A 16,572-nucleotide genomic window follows, 5' to 3' on the forward strand; every position below is an offset into this window, starting at 1 on the left:
AGTGCCAGAAGTTCCGGCATCGCCTCAACCACAGCCGCAAGCGATGACCTACGCCGCCGTCGCCCGTCGTGAAGGCCCCCCTCCGCGCTCGCGCCAGGGCCCCGTAACGCCGCAGTTCCGTCGTCCACCGCCGCCGCCGCCAGCACGCCCGCCCGTCGCCCAGCGCAGCTACCAGCGGAAGACGGACATTTGGCGCGCCCCCGACCACCGCCCGCTCTGCTATCACTGCGGGGAAGCCGGCCATGCCTACCGCCGATGCCCATACCGCGAGATGGGCCTACGAGGGTTCGCCGTCAACGCCCCACGTCCACAGCTTGGCGAGCGACCACGTGACATCGCCGACTACCTTGCCGGAGCCCAGTGGCAACCACGACGACCCTCACGCTCGCCGTCACCAGGCCGCTACATCTCGCCGCATCGCCGCCTGTATGCCGGCCCAACCCGGGGCCGATCTCCCAGCCCATACCCGGGAAACTAAAAGCAGCAACCGATGGAGGTGCGGTTGCTTTACAACGCAATGCCGAAGATCCTCCGCCGCCGACGACGACGACGATTCGCGAATCATCACGACGAGATATCAGCACGCCGCCTAGCAACAGCCTTGACAACACATCGCCGTCGAACGAAGACCTTCCGACGCGACGTAGCAGCAGCAGAGCAAGCCGACGCAGCCGTGATCCGACGCCACGAATTAACCGCAACGCCAGACGCCGGTCTACCGATCTAGACGTGCTCATCGATGGTCATAACGTCACCGCTCTCGTCGACACTGGCACCGACTATTCAGTTTTCAGTGGCGCGTTCGCCGCCAAGTTAAACAAGGTGAAGACGGCCTGGCAAGGACCCGATATACGGACAGCGGGAGGTCACCTAATAACGCCGGCTGGAATCTACACAGCGCGAGTCACGGTAAACAACCGCACTTACCCGGCGAGCTTCGTAATCCTGCCGCACTGCTCCAGGGACGTCATCCTAGGCATGGACTTTCTAAACTAACATGTTGCAGTCATAGACTTAAGGTCCAAGTCGATATCGCTTTCAACACACAAAGCGATACCGCCAGATACAAGCATCAGTTACCATGCCTTGAATGTGCCTGAAGAACAAGTCACCGTTCCGCCTCGCTCAAGCGTAATGATTTCCGTCGGTACCAAAATGTCTGCAGACATGGAGGGCGTCATCGAGGGCGATCATCACTTACTGCTCGACCGTGAAATTTGCGTCGCTAGAGGCATGGGTGAACTACGCGAAGGGAAAGCAAGAGTGATGCTCACGAACTTCAGCCACGAATATAAGCACATTAACAAAGGCACCACGGTCGCCTACATCGACAAAATAGTACAAGCCAGCAGTGCTTTCGCCTTCACGGATTCCAGTGCACCTTCAACGACGACTGTAGTACCTGAACCAACTTTCGACGTCAATCAGAACCTTCCCAATCATAAGAAACAGCAGCTAAAAGCTCTGCTCCTGCAATACAAGGACTGCTTCTCGTCGTCGTCAAAAGTTCGACAAACCCCTGTCGCCAAGCACCGCATTATAACCGACGAATATGTCCGCCCACTCCGTCAGAGCCCGTACCGAGTTTCGGCGCGCGAACGCGAGGCCATAAGGCAACAAGTCGACGAAATACTACGCGACGACATCATCCAGCCGTCCAAGATTCCGTGGGCGTCCCCCGTGGTGTTAGTGAAGAAGAAGGATGGAACCCTACGTTTCTGCGTCGATTATCGTCGGCTCAACAAGATCACGAAGAAGGACGTATACCCCCTCCCACGGATTGACGACGCCTTGGATCGACTCTACAACGCAAAGTATTTTTCGTCGATGGACCTCAAAACCGGCTACTGGCAAATCGAAGTCGACGAGAGGGACCGGGAGAAGACTGCCTTTATAACACCAGACGGACTGTTCGAGTTCAAGGTCATGCCGTTTGGTCTTTGCTCGGCACCTGCGACTTTCCAACGCGTGATGGATACAGTACTGGCAGGCTTGAAGTGGCAGACTTGCCTCGTCTAATTGGACGACGTCGTTGTGTTTGCCTCAAGCTTCGAAGAACACCTGCGGCGCCTTGAAACAGTTCTTCAAGCAATCAAAACCTCCGGACTCACGTTAAAGCCCGAAAAGTGCCGCTTCGCATATGAGGAGCTCTTGTTTTTGGGCCACGTCATCAACAAGTCTGGAGTGCGCCCCGACCCTCAGAAAACTGCGGCCATCTCCAACTTTCCTCCGCCCGCTGACAAGAAGGCAGTGCGTAGATTTCTTGGACTGTGCGCCTATTACAGGCGCTTCGTCAAGAATTTTTCCCGGATCGCTGAGCCACTGACGTATCTCACGAAGGCCGACGTCGAGTTCAAGTGGGAGACGCCGCAAGTCAAAGCATTCGAAGAACTGAAGCGACACCTGCAATCGCCGCCAATAATTGCGCATTTCGACGAAAACGCCGATACCGAAGTCGACACCGACGCAAGCAGCGTAGGACTCGGCGCCGTGCTTGTGCAGAGGACTGACGGACTAGAAAGGGTTGTAAGTTACGCTAGCCGGTCGCTATCGAAGGCGGAAGCAAATTATTCCACAACAGAAAAGGAGTGCCTCGCCATCATCTGGGCTACATCAAAGTTTCGCCCCTACCTCTATGGCAGGCCCTTTAAAGTTGTGAGCGACCATCACGCCTTGTGTTGGCTAGCTAACTTGAAGGATCCTTCAGGTCGCCTCGCACGCTGGAGCCTGAGACTTCAAGCATTCGACATCACCGTCGTTTACAAGTCCGGGCGAAAGCACTCTGACGCCGATTGTTTGTCTCGCGCCCCCGTCGAACCGCCGCCACAAGACGACCAGGATGACGACACTTTCTTGGGACCCATCAGTGCCGATGAATTCGCCGAACAACAACGAGCCGACCCGGAACTAAGGAGCCTTGTAGACTACCTGGAAGGCAAGACCGTCATTGTGCCGAAGGTGTTCAGGCGAAGATTGGCGTCGTTTTTCTTGCCAAACGACATTCTCCTAAAGAAGAACTTCTCGCCTCTCCGAGCCAACTACCTCCTCGTGGTACCCTCAGCATTGCGTCCAGAGGTTCTGCAAGCTCTCCATGACGACCCAACGGCTGGACATCTCGGTTTTTCACGCACTCTCGCGATGATACAAGAAAAATACTACTGGCCTCACCTCTCTGCCGACGTCGCCCATTACGTAAGGACATGCCGAGACTGTCAGCGACGCAAAACACCGCCGACAAGGCCAGCCGGACTTCTACAGCCAATCGAGCCACCTCGCCGACCGTTCCAGCAGATCGGGATGGACTTACTGGGGCCTTCTCCGACGTCGACGTCCGGGAATAAATGGATCGTCGTCGCTACGGACTACCTCACCCGCTACGCCGAAACAAAAGCCTTACCCAAAGGCAGTGCCGCCGAGGTAGGCCGATTCTTCGTTGAGAACATCCTCCTGCGTCACGGTGCCCCAGAAGTCCTCATCACCGACAGAGGCACGGCCTTTACGGCAGAGCTAACTCAAGCCATCCTGAGGTACAGCCAGACAAGCCATCGCCGCACCACCGCCTACCACCCGCAGACGAATGGCCTCACCGAGCGCCTAAATAAGACCATCGCCGACATGCTGGCAATGTACGTCGACGTCGAACACAAGACGTGGGATGCCATTCTTCCGTACGTGACCTTCGCATACAACACGGCCGTGCAAAAAACGACGCACATGGCGCCGTTCAACCTGGTCTACGGAAGGAACCCGGCAACGACGCTTGACGCCATGCTACCAGACGTCGCTGACGAAGAAAATCTCGACGTTGCCACTTATTTGCAGCGTGCCGAAGAAGGTCGACAGCTCACCCGCCTGCGCATCAAGAACCAGCAGAGGACCGACAGCCGACACTACAATCTTCGACGACGCTACGTCGAGTACCAGCCCGGCGACCGTGTTTGGGTCTGGACTCCGATTCGCCGACGAGGACTTAGCGAGAAACTGTTGCGTCGCTATTTCGGACCATATAAGATAATGCGACGTATTGGCGCACTGGACTATGAGGTCGTGCCAGACGGCATTTCGCAATCACAGCGTCGCCGGGCACGACCTGAAGTCATCCATGTGGTGCGTCTTAAACCTTTCTACGCCCGCTGACGACCTTAGGTACTTCGTTACTTCGTTATTGTTTTTTTTTGTTTGTTGTTTATTACGATGGTTTTGTTTTCGCTTTCGTGTTTGTAGCATCGGGACGATGCTTTTTAAGGGGAAGGTATTGACACGTATACATGTTTATCTTTCACCGGTGGCCGCTTTCCACCGGCTAACAAATGTTAAACGTCATCGCTCGGCGCAGGACGCGCCTGTATCGGAAGTTTCTAGAACGTTATCGATGCTTCTTTCCGTTGCCTGTTTTCACCGACGCTCATGTTATCTGATTGTATGACCGACGCGAATTGTGTAGAACTTTCTGGAAGACACGCGGGCATCAGGGACTAATCTGGAACCTTCGATGACTCAGGTATAAAAGCCGACGCGCTTCGCCGCTGATCAGATTTTCGACGATCGCCGACTGTGTTCGCCGCTATCGTTGTGCTTTGAGTGTACCTTGCTTTTGTGGGCACAGGTTCGCCCAATAAACAACCAGTTTCGTCGTACACAGTTTTACGACTGTTTTCTTCAGCGTCACTACTACGTGACAATATAATCTCGACCGGGTGAGGTGGGTCGTCACCGCAGGAATCAGGAAACGACGATGAAGGCGGGCATCGTGATGATGAAAAATAGAAAAGATTGTATTCACTTCATTGGTACATGGTTTTGACTCTATCCGAGTCTCGAGCGGTTCTGATTAACACGGGGGACAGGACGGCCTTAAATCCCCTCGTTGTGGCCGATGTTTATTTCCTTCGGGGAAGTCCTCTCTCCGGTGGTCAAGTTGACGACCTACTCTCCCTCGGGTCCTCCTTCTTGGTAGCTCGCCGTTTTCGTCTGCTCCGTAGAGGTGAGAAGCTTTCTCGGGGATGAAGGGGATTATCTCGTCACGGGAAAAGCGCTGGGGCTTGCTTCCCACATTTGACAGGTGCAGTCCCGAGCCGATCATAACATAACCAACACGGACATTCATGTGGCCTGTTCACAGCCCCACGTCGGCTGTGTGGTAACATGTACGTTATGGAAGGACATCGTTGCCTCTTACCAGGCCGGCTGATGTCAGGTAGAAGTCATCCAGGGAAACCAGCTTGCCGGCATAGGAGGACATGGTTATCGTGTGGCCGGGGATTATATCGCCTGTAATATAGGCGCAGGCTCAGTATACGCAAAACAAAACTGGCCGCTGCCTTAGTAATCATGCAAGAAAACATTAGCTTTCGACAAGAAACAATGGTATTGTTCATTTGCCTGCGCATTGTCGAGTTTGCATGTGCACTCCGCAGCTTCGTAGGATCAATATTCTGGCCAGCAGCGAAAATTACAGTGTCAGACCGCTGATACAAGCTTTTTATATTGCCTCGAGAGGGAATGCATGTGTTAGTAAAACTTCTATTTCTCTGTTTAGCGGCTAGCAAAAGTTCATGCGCGGCATGTTCCGTAGACATAAATGTCATGCTCATATTCCAGTGGGTTTGTTTGTTCCTTGCTGCATTGGGCATACTCTGACTGAAATACTACTTAGTTCAAAATTTTGCGCTTTTCCATGTTTATACCCTCTCGTTCTTGTCTGTCTTTGGCGCAGCATCTGTTCTTAAATTGTATATACAAACATTTTCAAAAGTGCCGACACCGTCCCTCTATACAAGATCTTTGTTGACATTTGCGTGTTTCGGCTTATTTCATCATTTTTTTCGTAATTTCCTTTTCTCTATGTCAACCCTCGTTTGAAGCAATAAATTTTCGTTCGCAGTATGCGCTTGTCCTCGTCTTTTTCTGTTCCTTCTGTCTTGTTTCACTCTGCACCACCAATCTGTATCTACAGTCTTCCCATACATTCGAGACACGAGACATCTATATTTGTAAAAGTACCGAAGCGAAGAATCACCTTGCTGGAACTTACACATGTATCCAGCGTCTGCGAAAGCATTGAAAACCTAGCCGAAATGCTGTCGGTCGTTACAGTTTATATACGTATTAACATCAGAAACGAAATCGGCACCGTAAAACTCCATCAATTTGCGGCCCCAGTTCATGAATTGGGGATGTTTGCATATCATCAACATCAACCTGATATCTCCCCCACCTTTTATTAAATCGACTGTTATTCCATCTTCTCCAGCAGCTTTTTCCCGGGTCATGTCTTGCAATGCCCTTCTAACTTCATCGCTAGTTATAGAAGGAGCCTTTGCATCCTGTTCATCACTACTTCGAATGAAAGTAGCTTAATTGGCTGCTCTGGGTACTGTACAGGGTACTGTACTGTTTGCATATACGTGGCTACTAAACCTGGCAAATTACGAGATGTTTGCTGCTGTCAACACCACCGCAGCACTGCTAACACGATGATTCATTACACAGAGAATGCGATCGTCCCCTTGGTGGAACAGCACCTTCAAAATTGAATTAAATTGAATTAAGTTTGTTCTGCAACAACAAAAAGATTGCGAGGATGACCAGGCAAAAAGCTGCAAGTAACAGCTTGAGGGGAACCTGGCCACCTCATACACAGGGCAGCTTCACAGCGATTACACAGAAGCAGATGCTATACATAATGCATAACCTTCATACTGAAGGAAAGAACAACCACGGACAGAATTAATAAACAAAAGTATCGTGGAAACATTTCCACGATACTTCCATGTTTGTGGAAACATACAAAACATTCGGGCCGCCATCTAATTTCCAGGTTCTTGCCACAACAAGCCAAAAAGGCTCGCTTGATTGCAAAGCATCTCGGCAAAATCAAAAATCAGAACCAAGTGTTCTTTAACGATCACTTAAGTCGGTGAAACAAAGTGCTCTTTTCTGAAGCTTTGAAGCTCAAGAATTTCTCTGGACTGAACAAGGTGTCATAAATGCAAGTAAAAATGCGACCAGCGCTGACTATTAGATGACAACACAGGTCGATTTGCGCGTTACCGATATGTCGATATTTTACGTGCAATCTCCGAGCGCCTGCAAGTTGGGGCAAGGCATCGTCGGTGTCTGAGCTGACGCCGTTCCTCCATTCAACGGGAAGTTAACTTCAATTCAAAGTAGTTAACCAACAGTGACGAATTGGTGACAGTGACGAACGTCTTACCAGCAGTAAGACGTTCCATAAACACTTTCTGATAGCGTCTCACTTAACCAGCAAGAAAGGCACTAGGTATTGAAATGTCAACAAAATATATTGCGTACGTTTGTTCAAAATCTCACGTGTAGTAATTTAGTTGCTGCGCAGGGCTGGGTGCGTTAACAACGAAGATACGCGGCATCTCTCGGTGGATGTGTGCAAGGGTAATACGGATTAGGGCGAAAACATCTTGCAACCAGTTGTGCATCCAAAGTGAGGCGAGAAAATGCAAAGTTTTTGCGTACATACGTGGTTGACTGCTGCATTGTTGATTGCAATATGCACAGAAAAGTGTATCTTTATCACTTATGTGAATATATGTTCTGAATAGTTTCTTACCTTTTATACAAAATTATTGATACTATCGCCGACAGATCGGCATCAGTGCTGACACAACTGAGCTTGTGGTGAGCGATTACTTTCAAATTCTTCAATATTATGGGCTTTATTCGTCGGTTCCCGCTCATAAAAGTGCATTCTCTCAACGGAAGAGAGCACTCGCACTCATTGCATTTGGATGAGGGATACCTGTCGTTTCTGCGTTAAGCATTGCTGCTGTGTTCAGCGCTCTATTAAGGCTGCCGGCCGTAATGCGTAGCTGATTCGGATCATCGTTAGACAGTGTTTCCTCTACAGCGTTGCTGAAGAAGTACACGAATAAAATGCTGGGGAGTGCGGAAACACGTATAGCTGATGCCTCATGCCGGGCAAGCAATGCGTTGTACAGACTGGACTCTGCATTAATAAAATGCTGAGGGAGCTCGTCGTTTGAACCGAAAAATGCAAGCCCAACTTCTGACATTCAGGAAACCTCAGCAGGCGCCTGTGCTGCCGTCTGCGCGAAAACAAACTTTTTTGAGCAGGAAGAACGTTGGTAAAGCTGCAAACATGACGTGCTTCACAAGCACGTGCCGCGACGTGTTTAATGGCGTTATCGGATGCCAACGGAGCATGAGCTACGTTAGCATCTTCGTGTGGGTCAGCAGCCTCGTTTCTGACGTGTAAGACTGGAAATTGAATCTTTACCAGTAAATAAACTCCAGGTTCTATATGTAGCCTGCATGTAGCCGAGAAATATTATATGTTACATATATTAAAGCAGAGCTTTACTTGGCTAGGCGAAATCGCCTGTGCATAGAAAAGTATCATCATCAGCATTGGCTCAAGTGTCATCATCTTCTTCCGCAGCTGGCTCGTTGGCGCCCCTCGGGTTGCGCTCGTGCTCGGCACGGCCTCGTGCAATTGCTCCCGCGTTCATCATCATCTTCCACAGCTGGCTGCGTTGCCGCTGATCATTCCAGCATGGAATTTCAATTCTCTTCTGTCGTCGTAGTGGGGAAGCCGCGCTTACGGGGGTGTGAGCCATTGATTGTCTTACGTGACGGACAGACATACCTTTGAAGCAATTTAATTTCGAACAATCGCAAGCGGCAATGGTGGGTTAATGCTGCTAACCACGCTGCCGAGCAAACTCGAGACATCGAACGCAAGCGACAACGGCGGATTACAGGCGTACCGTCTGTGACCTCTCTCTCTTCGTCGCAGCCGAACGTATGTGTAAGCTCATAATTGAGAAATACTTCAATGAACCCTCGGGATTAACCCAGTGATAAACACCGGAACCGCACGTTTCAGCTTCGCTGGTTAAGCATCTTCACGGAGTGGAAGGGCCGAAGAACGTCAACTTTATTATCAAATCAATCAGATTTGAGTCCGGCGTAGAAGGGCAGGCGATTTTTTTTATTTAGCCGAAAATCGGATAATTTCCCAATAAACAACGCATAATTTCTGTCAGGGGAAAGCGAAACATAGAGGATCAGAGATTCGAATGGATTTCAATAATTTGTCTTCAGATAGGGAAACTTCATTTCTTCGTGCTCTCTTTGGCTTTATGGCCTATTATTTTATTTCTTTAATTATTGACGAAAAAAATTGCGTAGCTTGCACTGGAGGCGCAATGCTAAAGAGACAGCGGAGCTGATGGGCATCTAGCCAGTCCTGGCTTTTGGGCTAGGCTAAGCACCACGAAGTCATCCCCAGCATTTTCCGGTATTTATTGATTATTGACCGATTATACATTAGCTACTGATCGGCTATCGATTGGCTATTGCAAGGTATTGGCCACGTATTTAGGCTAGGCTAACCACTACCAAGTCATCCACAGCATTTCCCGGAATTTATTAATTATTTTTGATTATCGATTAGCTATTCATTGGCCGTAGCAAAATATTGGCCACGTATTTGGGCTAGGCTGACCACTAGCAAGTCATCCCCAACGTTTTCCGAAATTTATTTATTATTGATCGATTATCGATTAGGTATTCATTGGTTATCGATGACTGACTAAGCTTAAGCAGTCCCAACCCTGCTTAACTAGACTTAACCAGGCTCAGCTTCGCGAGTTCACAGGGGTATGTGCCATTGCAATTGGACCATTTCTGCACTACCGCCAGGATCGGCCCACGTTTTTTGATCCTGCAGACACTATACGCTCGCCTTAAACCGCTCCGCTGCTAAAGCCTAACCACTCGTTTCGACTGATTGGTCGTTCTGATCAAATAGGGAGGCTCTTCATGGTGACCCTCCTGATGCCTTGAGGTAAGATAAGTAGGCTTACTATGTTGTTACCCGCTACACTGACACTAAATACGTGATGCCTGCGGTTTAGTAAAAGTATTATCAGCATAAATTATAACACGAAGGAGCTCGGATTCCTTGTTGCGTTTTTCATTTCACCTGCATTAGTAGCAATGGCTTAATTCATACACCAAAACGTACATTTGGGATGTTGCATGGTCCAATGCAGGCTATGTAGCAAGTACACCTCGCATTTCCACGCAATTTACGTGGAGCGTCTGTATTGAAAACGGTTTTAGATGGCATTTTGATTTATGCTTGCTGTAGGTGTCACTCAGCGCCACAGGAAGCATGCTTGCTGGCTAACGTGCCCGAAGCTGGTTTGCTTTCACACGTAAAAAAAAAAAAAACATAGAAGAACATGGAGGCAGGGGTCTCTACTAATCGCCCGTGTAATACGAGGACTTTTGGTAAATCATCCACCAGCGACGGCGAAGTTGTCATTTTGTTGTGTTTATGTTGTTACGAATTTCCCGACATTCACAAGTTCATTCTTTATACCTAAATACCTGGGAATTTCAGCACAAGTTCAGTTTTTGAACTCACACGCGTCAACGTACACGCATGCGTAGCGTTTTTTTTTTTATTAGTATGTTGTTCCAAAGTGTACAAAGGGTAACCTACTTTAGTCGCAATATACGAAATACGTGGCCAAAAAAACGCTCTTTCTTTGTGTGAAAACAAAATCATTTGTTTGTGTGAGCGTCGGTAAAGTGTAGATTAAGACTTTAATTATGTTGCTGATGGGCTTCTCAAGTTATTCATGCATGCCAAATGGAGAAGGGGCAAGCATCACACTTTACTGTGTGGGAGGAAACACTGCATGCAGCGACCGCATATCGCGGCAGACTCACTTTGTCCCATAGTGTCCGGCGCATAGTGCCAGGGAAACGTGTACTTCTTCTGAATTCTCAGCATGCTCTTATACAGGAACCAGGCATTGTGGGCCACGTAGAGATCTTCGTTGTCACCGACGACTTTAACCAATGCCGAACACGCTGGTACTTGGTTCAGAGAGCTCAAATCTGAAGTACGCCTCAGGGCTGGCTCAAGGTCCAGGAAATCTCCCACAAGGCTAAAGAATCTGCCGAGTGGGAAATGCATCTGATCACCGTTGCGTTTAAATTCAGGGCGTTTAAGTACAATTCTAGTTCATGAAAACGAATAAAAGGTCCACTTACAATTATCATGGCTACTAGTGGGACCCTGTGAGATAATCAAAGTTGCTAATATGCGACCGTCACTACGGCACCAAGTTTCAGTAGTAGGGTGTGAATACCAGAAGCTTGCGATAACGTTCATAATTATTTTTTTCACTAAACGCATGTATAAGTGCAAATAAATATTGCAGTTATGAACTGCTAAATTTTATGTATCTTTTTCTACCACTTTCAATGCACTGGGATCAATGAGATCATAAAACTCAAATCAGGTATACTTTTTTTTTCACGTAAGAAAATACGATAGCTGTATTACGGAACAGCTTACAAAGCTCTGGTGACATTTGTAATCTCCCGCGACGTGTCAAGCGGGACTTGCTCGAAGGCGTCACTCAAACCAAGAAGTTGCCGCATTTGGAGGTATACCTGTCGAATGAGAAACAGAAGGAACACAAACCTTTCAGTTACGCAAAAAAATATACAACGTGTATTTCAATACCAGGTGATCTCAATACGAAAGGCTGAATTGAAAGGTTTAAATTACACATTGTCGATTGCGAGGTGCAATGACTACAAAGCCCCTCATACGGGATCACGGTGATTGTTAGTGCATGGCATATTTGATGGGATTTTGCGGAAAGGTATGCGTTGTGCCAGCGCAGATCGAATTTGAGGGTTCGTTAGTATCCTGCAGTCAAGCTCCGGAATTCCAATGAAAGCCGGTGCTTGTTCTGTGGCATCACTTGACGTGGCATCACTCCGAGTTTCCCAGGCGCCACGTTTGTGGCAGTTTTGTCGAATTTTTTTTAACCTAGAAAATTCGATGGCATAACCCATAGTTACTAGCTTCCACAAGCGTGGTTGTCAATGTTACCACTTACGATCTATAGATGTCGCTACGGGTACCACAGAAAGGCGTGTTGTGTTTTGCAAACATGGTTTCCACGTGCGGCTGGCAAAGACGGTGAGTGTGCAGCTTTTTCGTGCTTCTCTGTGTTTATTTCTTTTAATATAAAGTTGAACACACCGACATCGTCTTCTACGAACTCTGCAGAATGCGCTTCGGTAGTTTAATTGTGGTATCACTGGTTGTTGCTTACTTTTTGCGTAGTTTTGGCTTGCATACACGTTTGTTGCACTCAGGACCATAAGGTCCTGTCCGACGGATAAACGACGATAAGTGTAACGCTGTGTCTAGGGCTCTGCAGTTATGTCTTTTTCTTTCGTTTGCCGTCAAATAACTTTCGCGCTTGTTGTTCGCTGTCAGTTTAGCTTACGTTGACATCTGAAAAAATAGGTTGTGTACTATGCAGGCCGCACCTTACAAAGGAGCAAATCCAAGCAATTCTCTTTCCGTCCGAATACCCAAGTGCAAGCGACGACGAAAACTTTACAGAGAAAGCTTTACAGACAGTGTGCAAGAAATGCAGGTAACATCGACTCAGAAGAACATGCAGAAAAAAATGTGGCACTGGGACAAAAGGGACATCAACATCAACTGTGGTGAACAACAGATCATTCTGAGGCCAGCAGATGGCTCGGAGAAAGTGAGAAGCCCTTTGAATATCTTTCAGAAGCTTGTTGATCATGACATGATTTAGTTCCTCACGTTTGAGTCCAACAGATTTAGGGTAGAAGAAAATCGCAGTCACGTCCTTCCAGTGTCAATACTCGCTAGAAGGCATGCCTGAATTTAACCATGAGTGTAACGGTCTTTCACCCGTCATTGTTCCTTCAATGGTATCTTCACCAGAGGCATGAGTCTCAGGTAACACCGTAGTATCAAAAATAGCTCACCATGTAGAGCTCTCTGTGTAGCATGACAACGTTGGCCACTGGCTGGTGAAAGTGGCTCAAAAAAAAAAACGCCCCCATGTGCAAGTTGAGCTCATCCAAAAGGCGCACCCGATTCTATTTGTGCGTAGATACTGAAAAATCAACTGCTTTGAAGTTTTCCACACTTCCTAAGAGCCGCCAGAAATCAAGACCTTTTTCCCTACTTTCACCTTCTCATTCCTGAGTGCCACATATGTGGCAGTAAGGAAACTTCTATAAAGTGTATTTGTATTCTTCTGCGTTTTTTTATGGTTGATACTTTGAACAAAAACAGCCTAAAATATCAGTTATGGTTACATGCACTATATTCAATGTCCGTGGGAAACAAAGGGTTAACATTGACGGTATGTCGAGAACATGAAAATGATCATTGCAGGAGATCTTACCGAGCAAAGGTCATCAACCTCATGTCGATTGAGGGGACCTGCCCAAGCAAGTTTCAAAGTTATTTGCATCTGTATTCTTCAACGTCATTACCTGATTAGAGCTAGAGACGGTACAGCTTTCGTATATGCAAATTGCATGCTAAATGCACACCGTCCGCCTTGTTGTGGCTCAGGCAAAATGGACAAGTTGGTGACTGCTAGGCCGCTGGCGATGAACTCCAACGAGCATGTTTCTCTGTGATTTTGGACGTTTCATTCCTCTTCTGTCGCCTTCGCTCACGACATCTCGCCCTCACCATATCATGGTTCTTCACTCGCCACATTTTGAGGGCCTAAATGTGAACAGTCTGTCGGTAAACGAGTGTGAACGTAGAAAGCTTGGGTGCGTCGCCGTCAATGTTTCAGTACTTCTTCAATACAATGAGAATGCACGTACTAAAGTCGCCTTGCGCTTATGTGTATCGAAACGAATCATCCAATGATCACATCCTACTTCTTAAGTAAAGTAATACTAAAGACATAGCACCAACAAACTAGTTTCATATGTGAAAGTTGGGCGAGTTGGTAGCTGTTCATCTTGAAACTGTAGCGCGCACACACGAAACGAGGACAATAAGGCGAAGGTGACAGACAGGCGCTGACTCGCAACTCAGTTTATTTTGGAGGGAAATTACATTTTACTAAGGGAAACATTTTATTAAGAGAAAAATTACAGGAAAACGCATTGCTGTCGTGCCCAATGTCCATCGCTTTTCCCACGGACTAAAGAACGTTGCCAGCAGGTTTGGTGTTGACGTTGTTTTCAGCGCCCCTGACAAGCTGCAACGAATATATCAAGCGGTGTCTAAAAAGCTTGATCAAACTAACAAGAATAAGTGTGTCTGCGCCATAACAGAAAATTCCAAGCTCGTAAAATGCAAAGTTGGTGTAGTATACATGTTGCCACTAACTTGCGGTAATGTTTCATAGGCCAGACCGGCCGATGTGTTAATACTCGTCTAAAAAAGCATCAAAATTCACTCGACAAAGATAACCACTAACACCTTGCCAACCATTGCAAAAGCTGTCATTGTAAACCAGTCTATACTGACACCATGATTTTGTTTACTCATATAGACAAACTAACACGCGAAATAACCGAGGCCTTCCATATCAAAAAGCGTGCTGATATGTCCGTAAGTGAGCCGTCTATAAGCCTAACTGAAAAAGAATTTGCCTTTCTGAGCGCCACGTGGTGTTAAGATACGTAACAGTTCTGTGTATGTATTTTTCAAAATGTCTTTAATATTTTTATTTCTATTCCGCGTGCTCTTGCACATGCTCACTTTAGTCAGACTGGGTATATATATCTGTGTAATTTCCCTCCAAAAATAAACTGAGTTGCGAGTCAGCGCCTGTCTGTCACCTTCGCCTTATTGTTCTCGTTTCTTGTGTGCGCGCTGCAGTTTCAAGATAAAAGTTTCATTACATTCAACCATACGTTTTTATGATATTCCAAATTCCTTCATCAGAAGTACCTTCGAGCATGTGCCACAGCTATAATTTATCTGACCCTGCACTGTTTTTCCGGAAGCCGACCTTCTTAAGATCGTGTCGGTAAATCGAGGGCAAAACTACCAAACACTGGTGTATTGTCCCAGTGGTGGCATGAATGAGCCTCAAATCCAGGAAGAGATGCAGAACTAGGATCGTGCCGGCTGTCTAAAATAAAAAAAGCCGCCGCAGTTCCACCGTAAAAACCAGGCAATTTCGCATTGGATTAGACAAACATGATTGCTCCTTTTGTAAATAAAGTTTAAATCAAGTCTTCCTCCAAGAGACCAATTTCAGTCTAAGGCTTACTTTACAGTTTACTTGGGACGTCTTTCAGTAGGTGCCTAAAACCAGTCTCTCGAAGGTTCGTGCAAGGCTGGCACAACACAATTCCAGCGACAGTGATAGCCTCAACAGCATTCACGCACTTGCCATCACGAGAATAAAAGTATTCGTGCAAATGTATTGGAAGACCCATAAATTCACTGTGGCGGTATTAGTTGCCTTTTCACTCCTAGTAATACAGTCGGAAGTCGCTTGATTGTTTTGCTGATTTTTGCAATACGCCTAGCATTTCACACGTAATATGTCTTACTGTCCCTTTATTTTATATTACAGGCGTTCGTTCTTTCTTAAAATGCTACGAAGCGCCTACCATATTCCAGTAGGGGTCTACGGCTCTCAGGCGCTTCTCGTTCCGGCTCGAGTACTCGAGGTTCTTCTGGAGGAAATCGTACAGCTTAGAGCAGAACTCGGTCTGGTTGTCGCAATAGTGGGCGAACATATTCTTCCACTGAGCCTCCATGAGACTGCTCGTCAGGTACGCTTCCAGGGCACCGGCAGCGTAAGCCTGGACTTCATCCGGGACGTTCGGACTCGACTCCACCTCCAGGTAGGCCCACCTGAGAAAAATCAGTCGACAATCTAGCTACAACTATTGCGTGAGCACTATATGTACTACATTCCTGAAACAACATGCTTACTGACTCTCTCCTCAAATGACACGTTCAAAGGCATAATGATGATGGTAACAAGAAATAGCAGCGCAATCAAGCATGAAAAGGCGCGAACAAAACAAGAATGCGGTCAAAGAAAGCACAGACGCATGCGCTGTTTCTTGTTCTTTACGTGGGCTGCGCATGTGTGAGTAGTTGTTTCTATTAACCACTATCCTATTTTGTTCATGCCCTCTGTCGCTTTGCACTGCCTTTACGTCAGGCGTTTAATAATTTTATTATTTCGCACAAATCATTATACTATATTGATGCACAAAGGGCAACGTTATTATCAGTTCAAAATTATAAAATTCCTTTTCTATACTTAGTAGATAAAGCCGATAAAAATACTATACTGTGCTTCTCCGCTATATTCACCCAGTGGCACTTCAACATCGACTGGTGGCACTTCAAGTTTACTTCACGAGCATGTTTCATCGTCAGCGACAACAAAACGGTCTCGCAAAAGTTAACAACCATTCCAATGAAAACTCATGGAAAAGAGTAGCCGCCGCCATCTTAATTAGGTACCTACATCTCTTTCTCTTATTTTGATTTCAATAAAAGAAAGCAAGAAGTTGACTGATTTACACAACCTTCATCTAGATTCAAACTCAAGTGTAGCAAGAATTTTTTTCTGCTATGACTTCGGGCGTAATTATCACTTCTGCTTTAAGCTTGATAACTAAATATGTGGATGTCTACGACACTTCGCAGGAGCTCTGCGCTAATGGATCAACTGATTGCGGCGCACTTTAAGAACTTGCTTTGCAACT

General features: G+C 47.1%; 1 protein-coding gene across 1 annotated transcript in view; it reads right to left on the bottom strand.

Moving 5' to 3' along the window:
- Positions 1 to 5,152: 5,152 nt before the first annotated feature.
- Positions 5,153 to 16,572, bottom strand: part of LOC119439925 (putative phospholipase B-like 2) — a 158,259-nt gene continuing 146,839 nt past the window's right edge. Inside the window, exons 2-5 of the mRNA XM_037704892.2 lie at positions 15,457 to 15,703; positions 11,375 to 11,472; positions 10,741 to 10,970; positions 5,153 to 5,271 (exon numbers count right to left, since the gene is read on the bottom strand). Of these exons, the coding sequence (XP_037560820.2) occupies positions 5,153 to 5,271; positions 10,741 to 10,970; positions 11,375 to 11,472; positions 15,457 to 15,703 (694 nt within the window). The remainder of the gene's footprint in view (positions 5,272 to 10,740; positions 10,971 to 11,374; positions 11,473 to 15,456; positions 15,704 to 16,572) is intronic.

Source organism: Dermacentor silvarum, chromosome 2 (genome assembly GCF_013339745.2).
Source record: "Dermacentor silvarum isolate Dsil-2018 chromosome 2, BIME_Dsil_1.4, whole genome shotgun sequence".
Lineage (NCBI taxonomy): Eukaryota > Metazoa > Arthropoda > Arachnida > Ixodida > Ixodidae > Dermacentor > Dermacentor silvarum.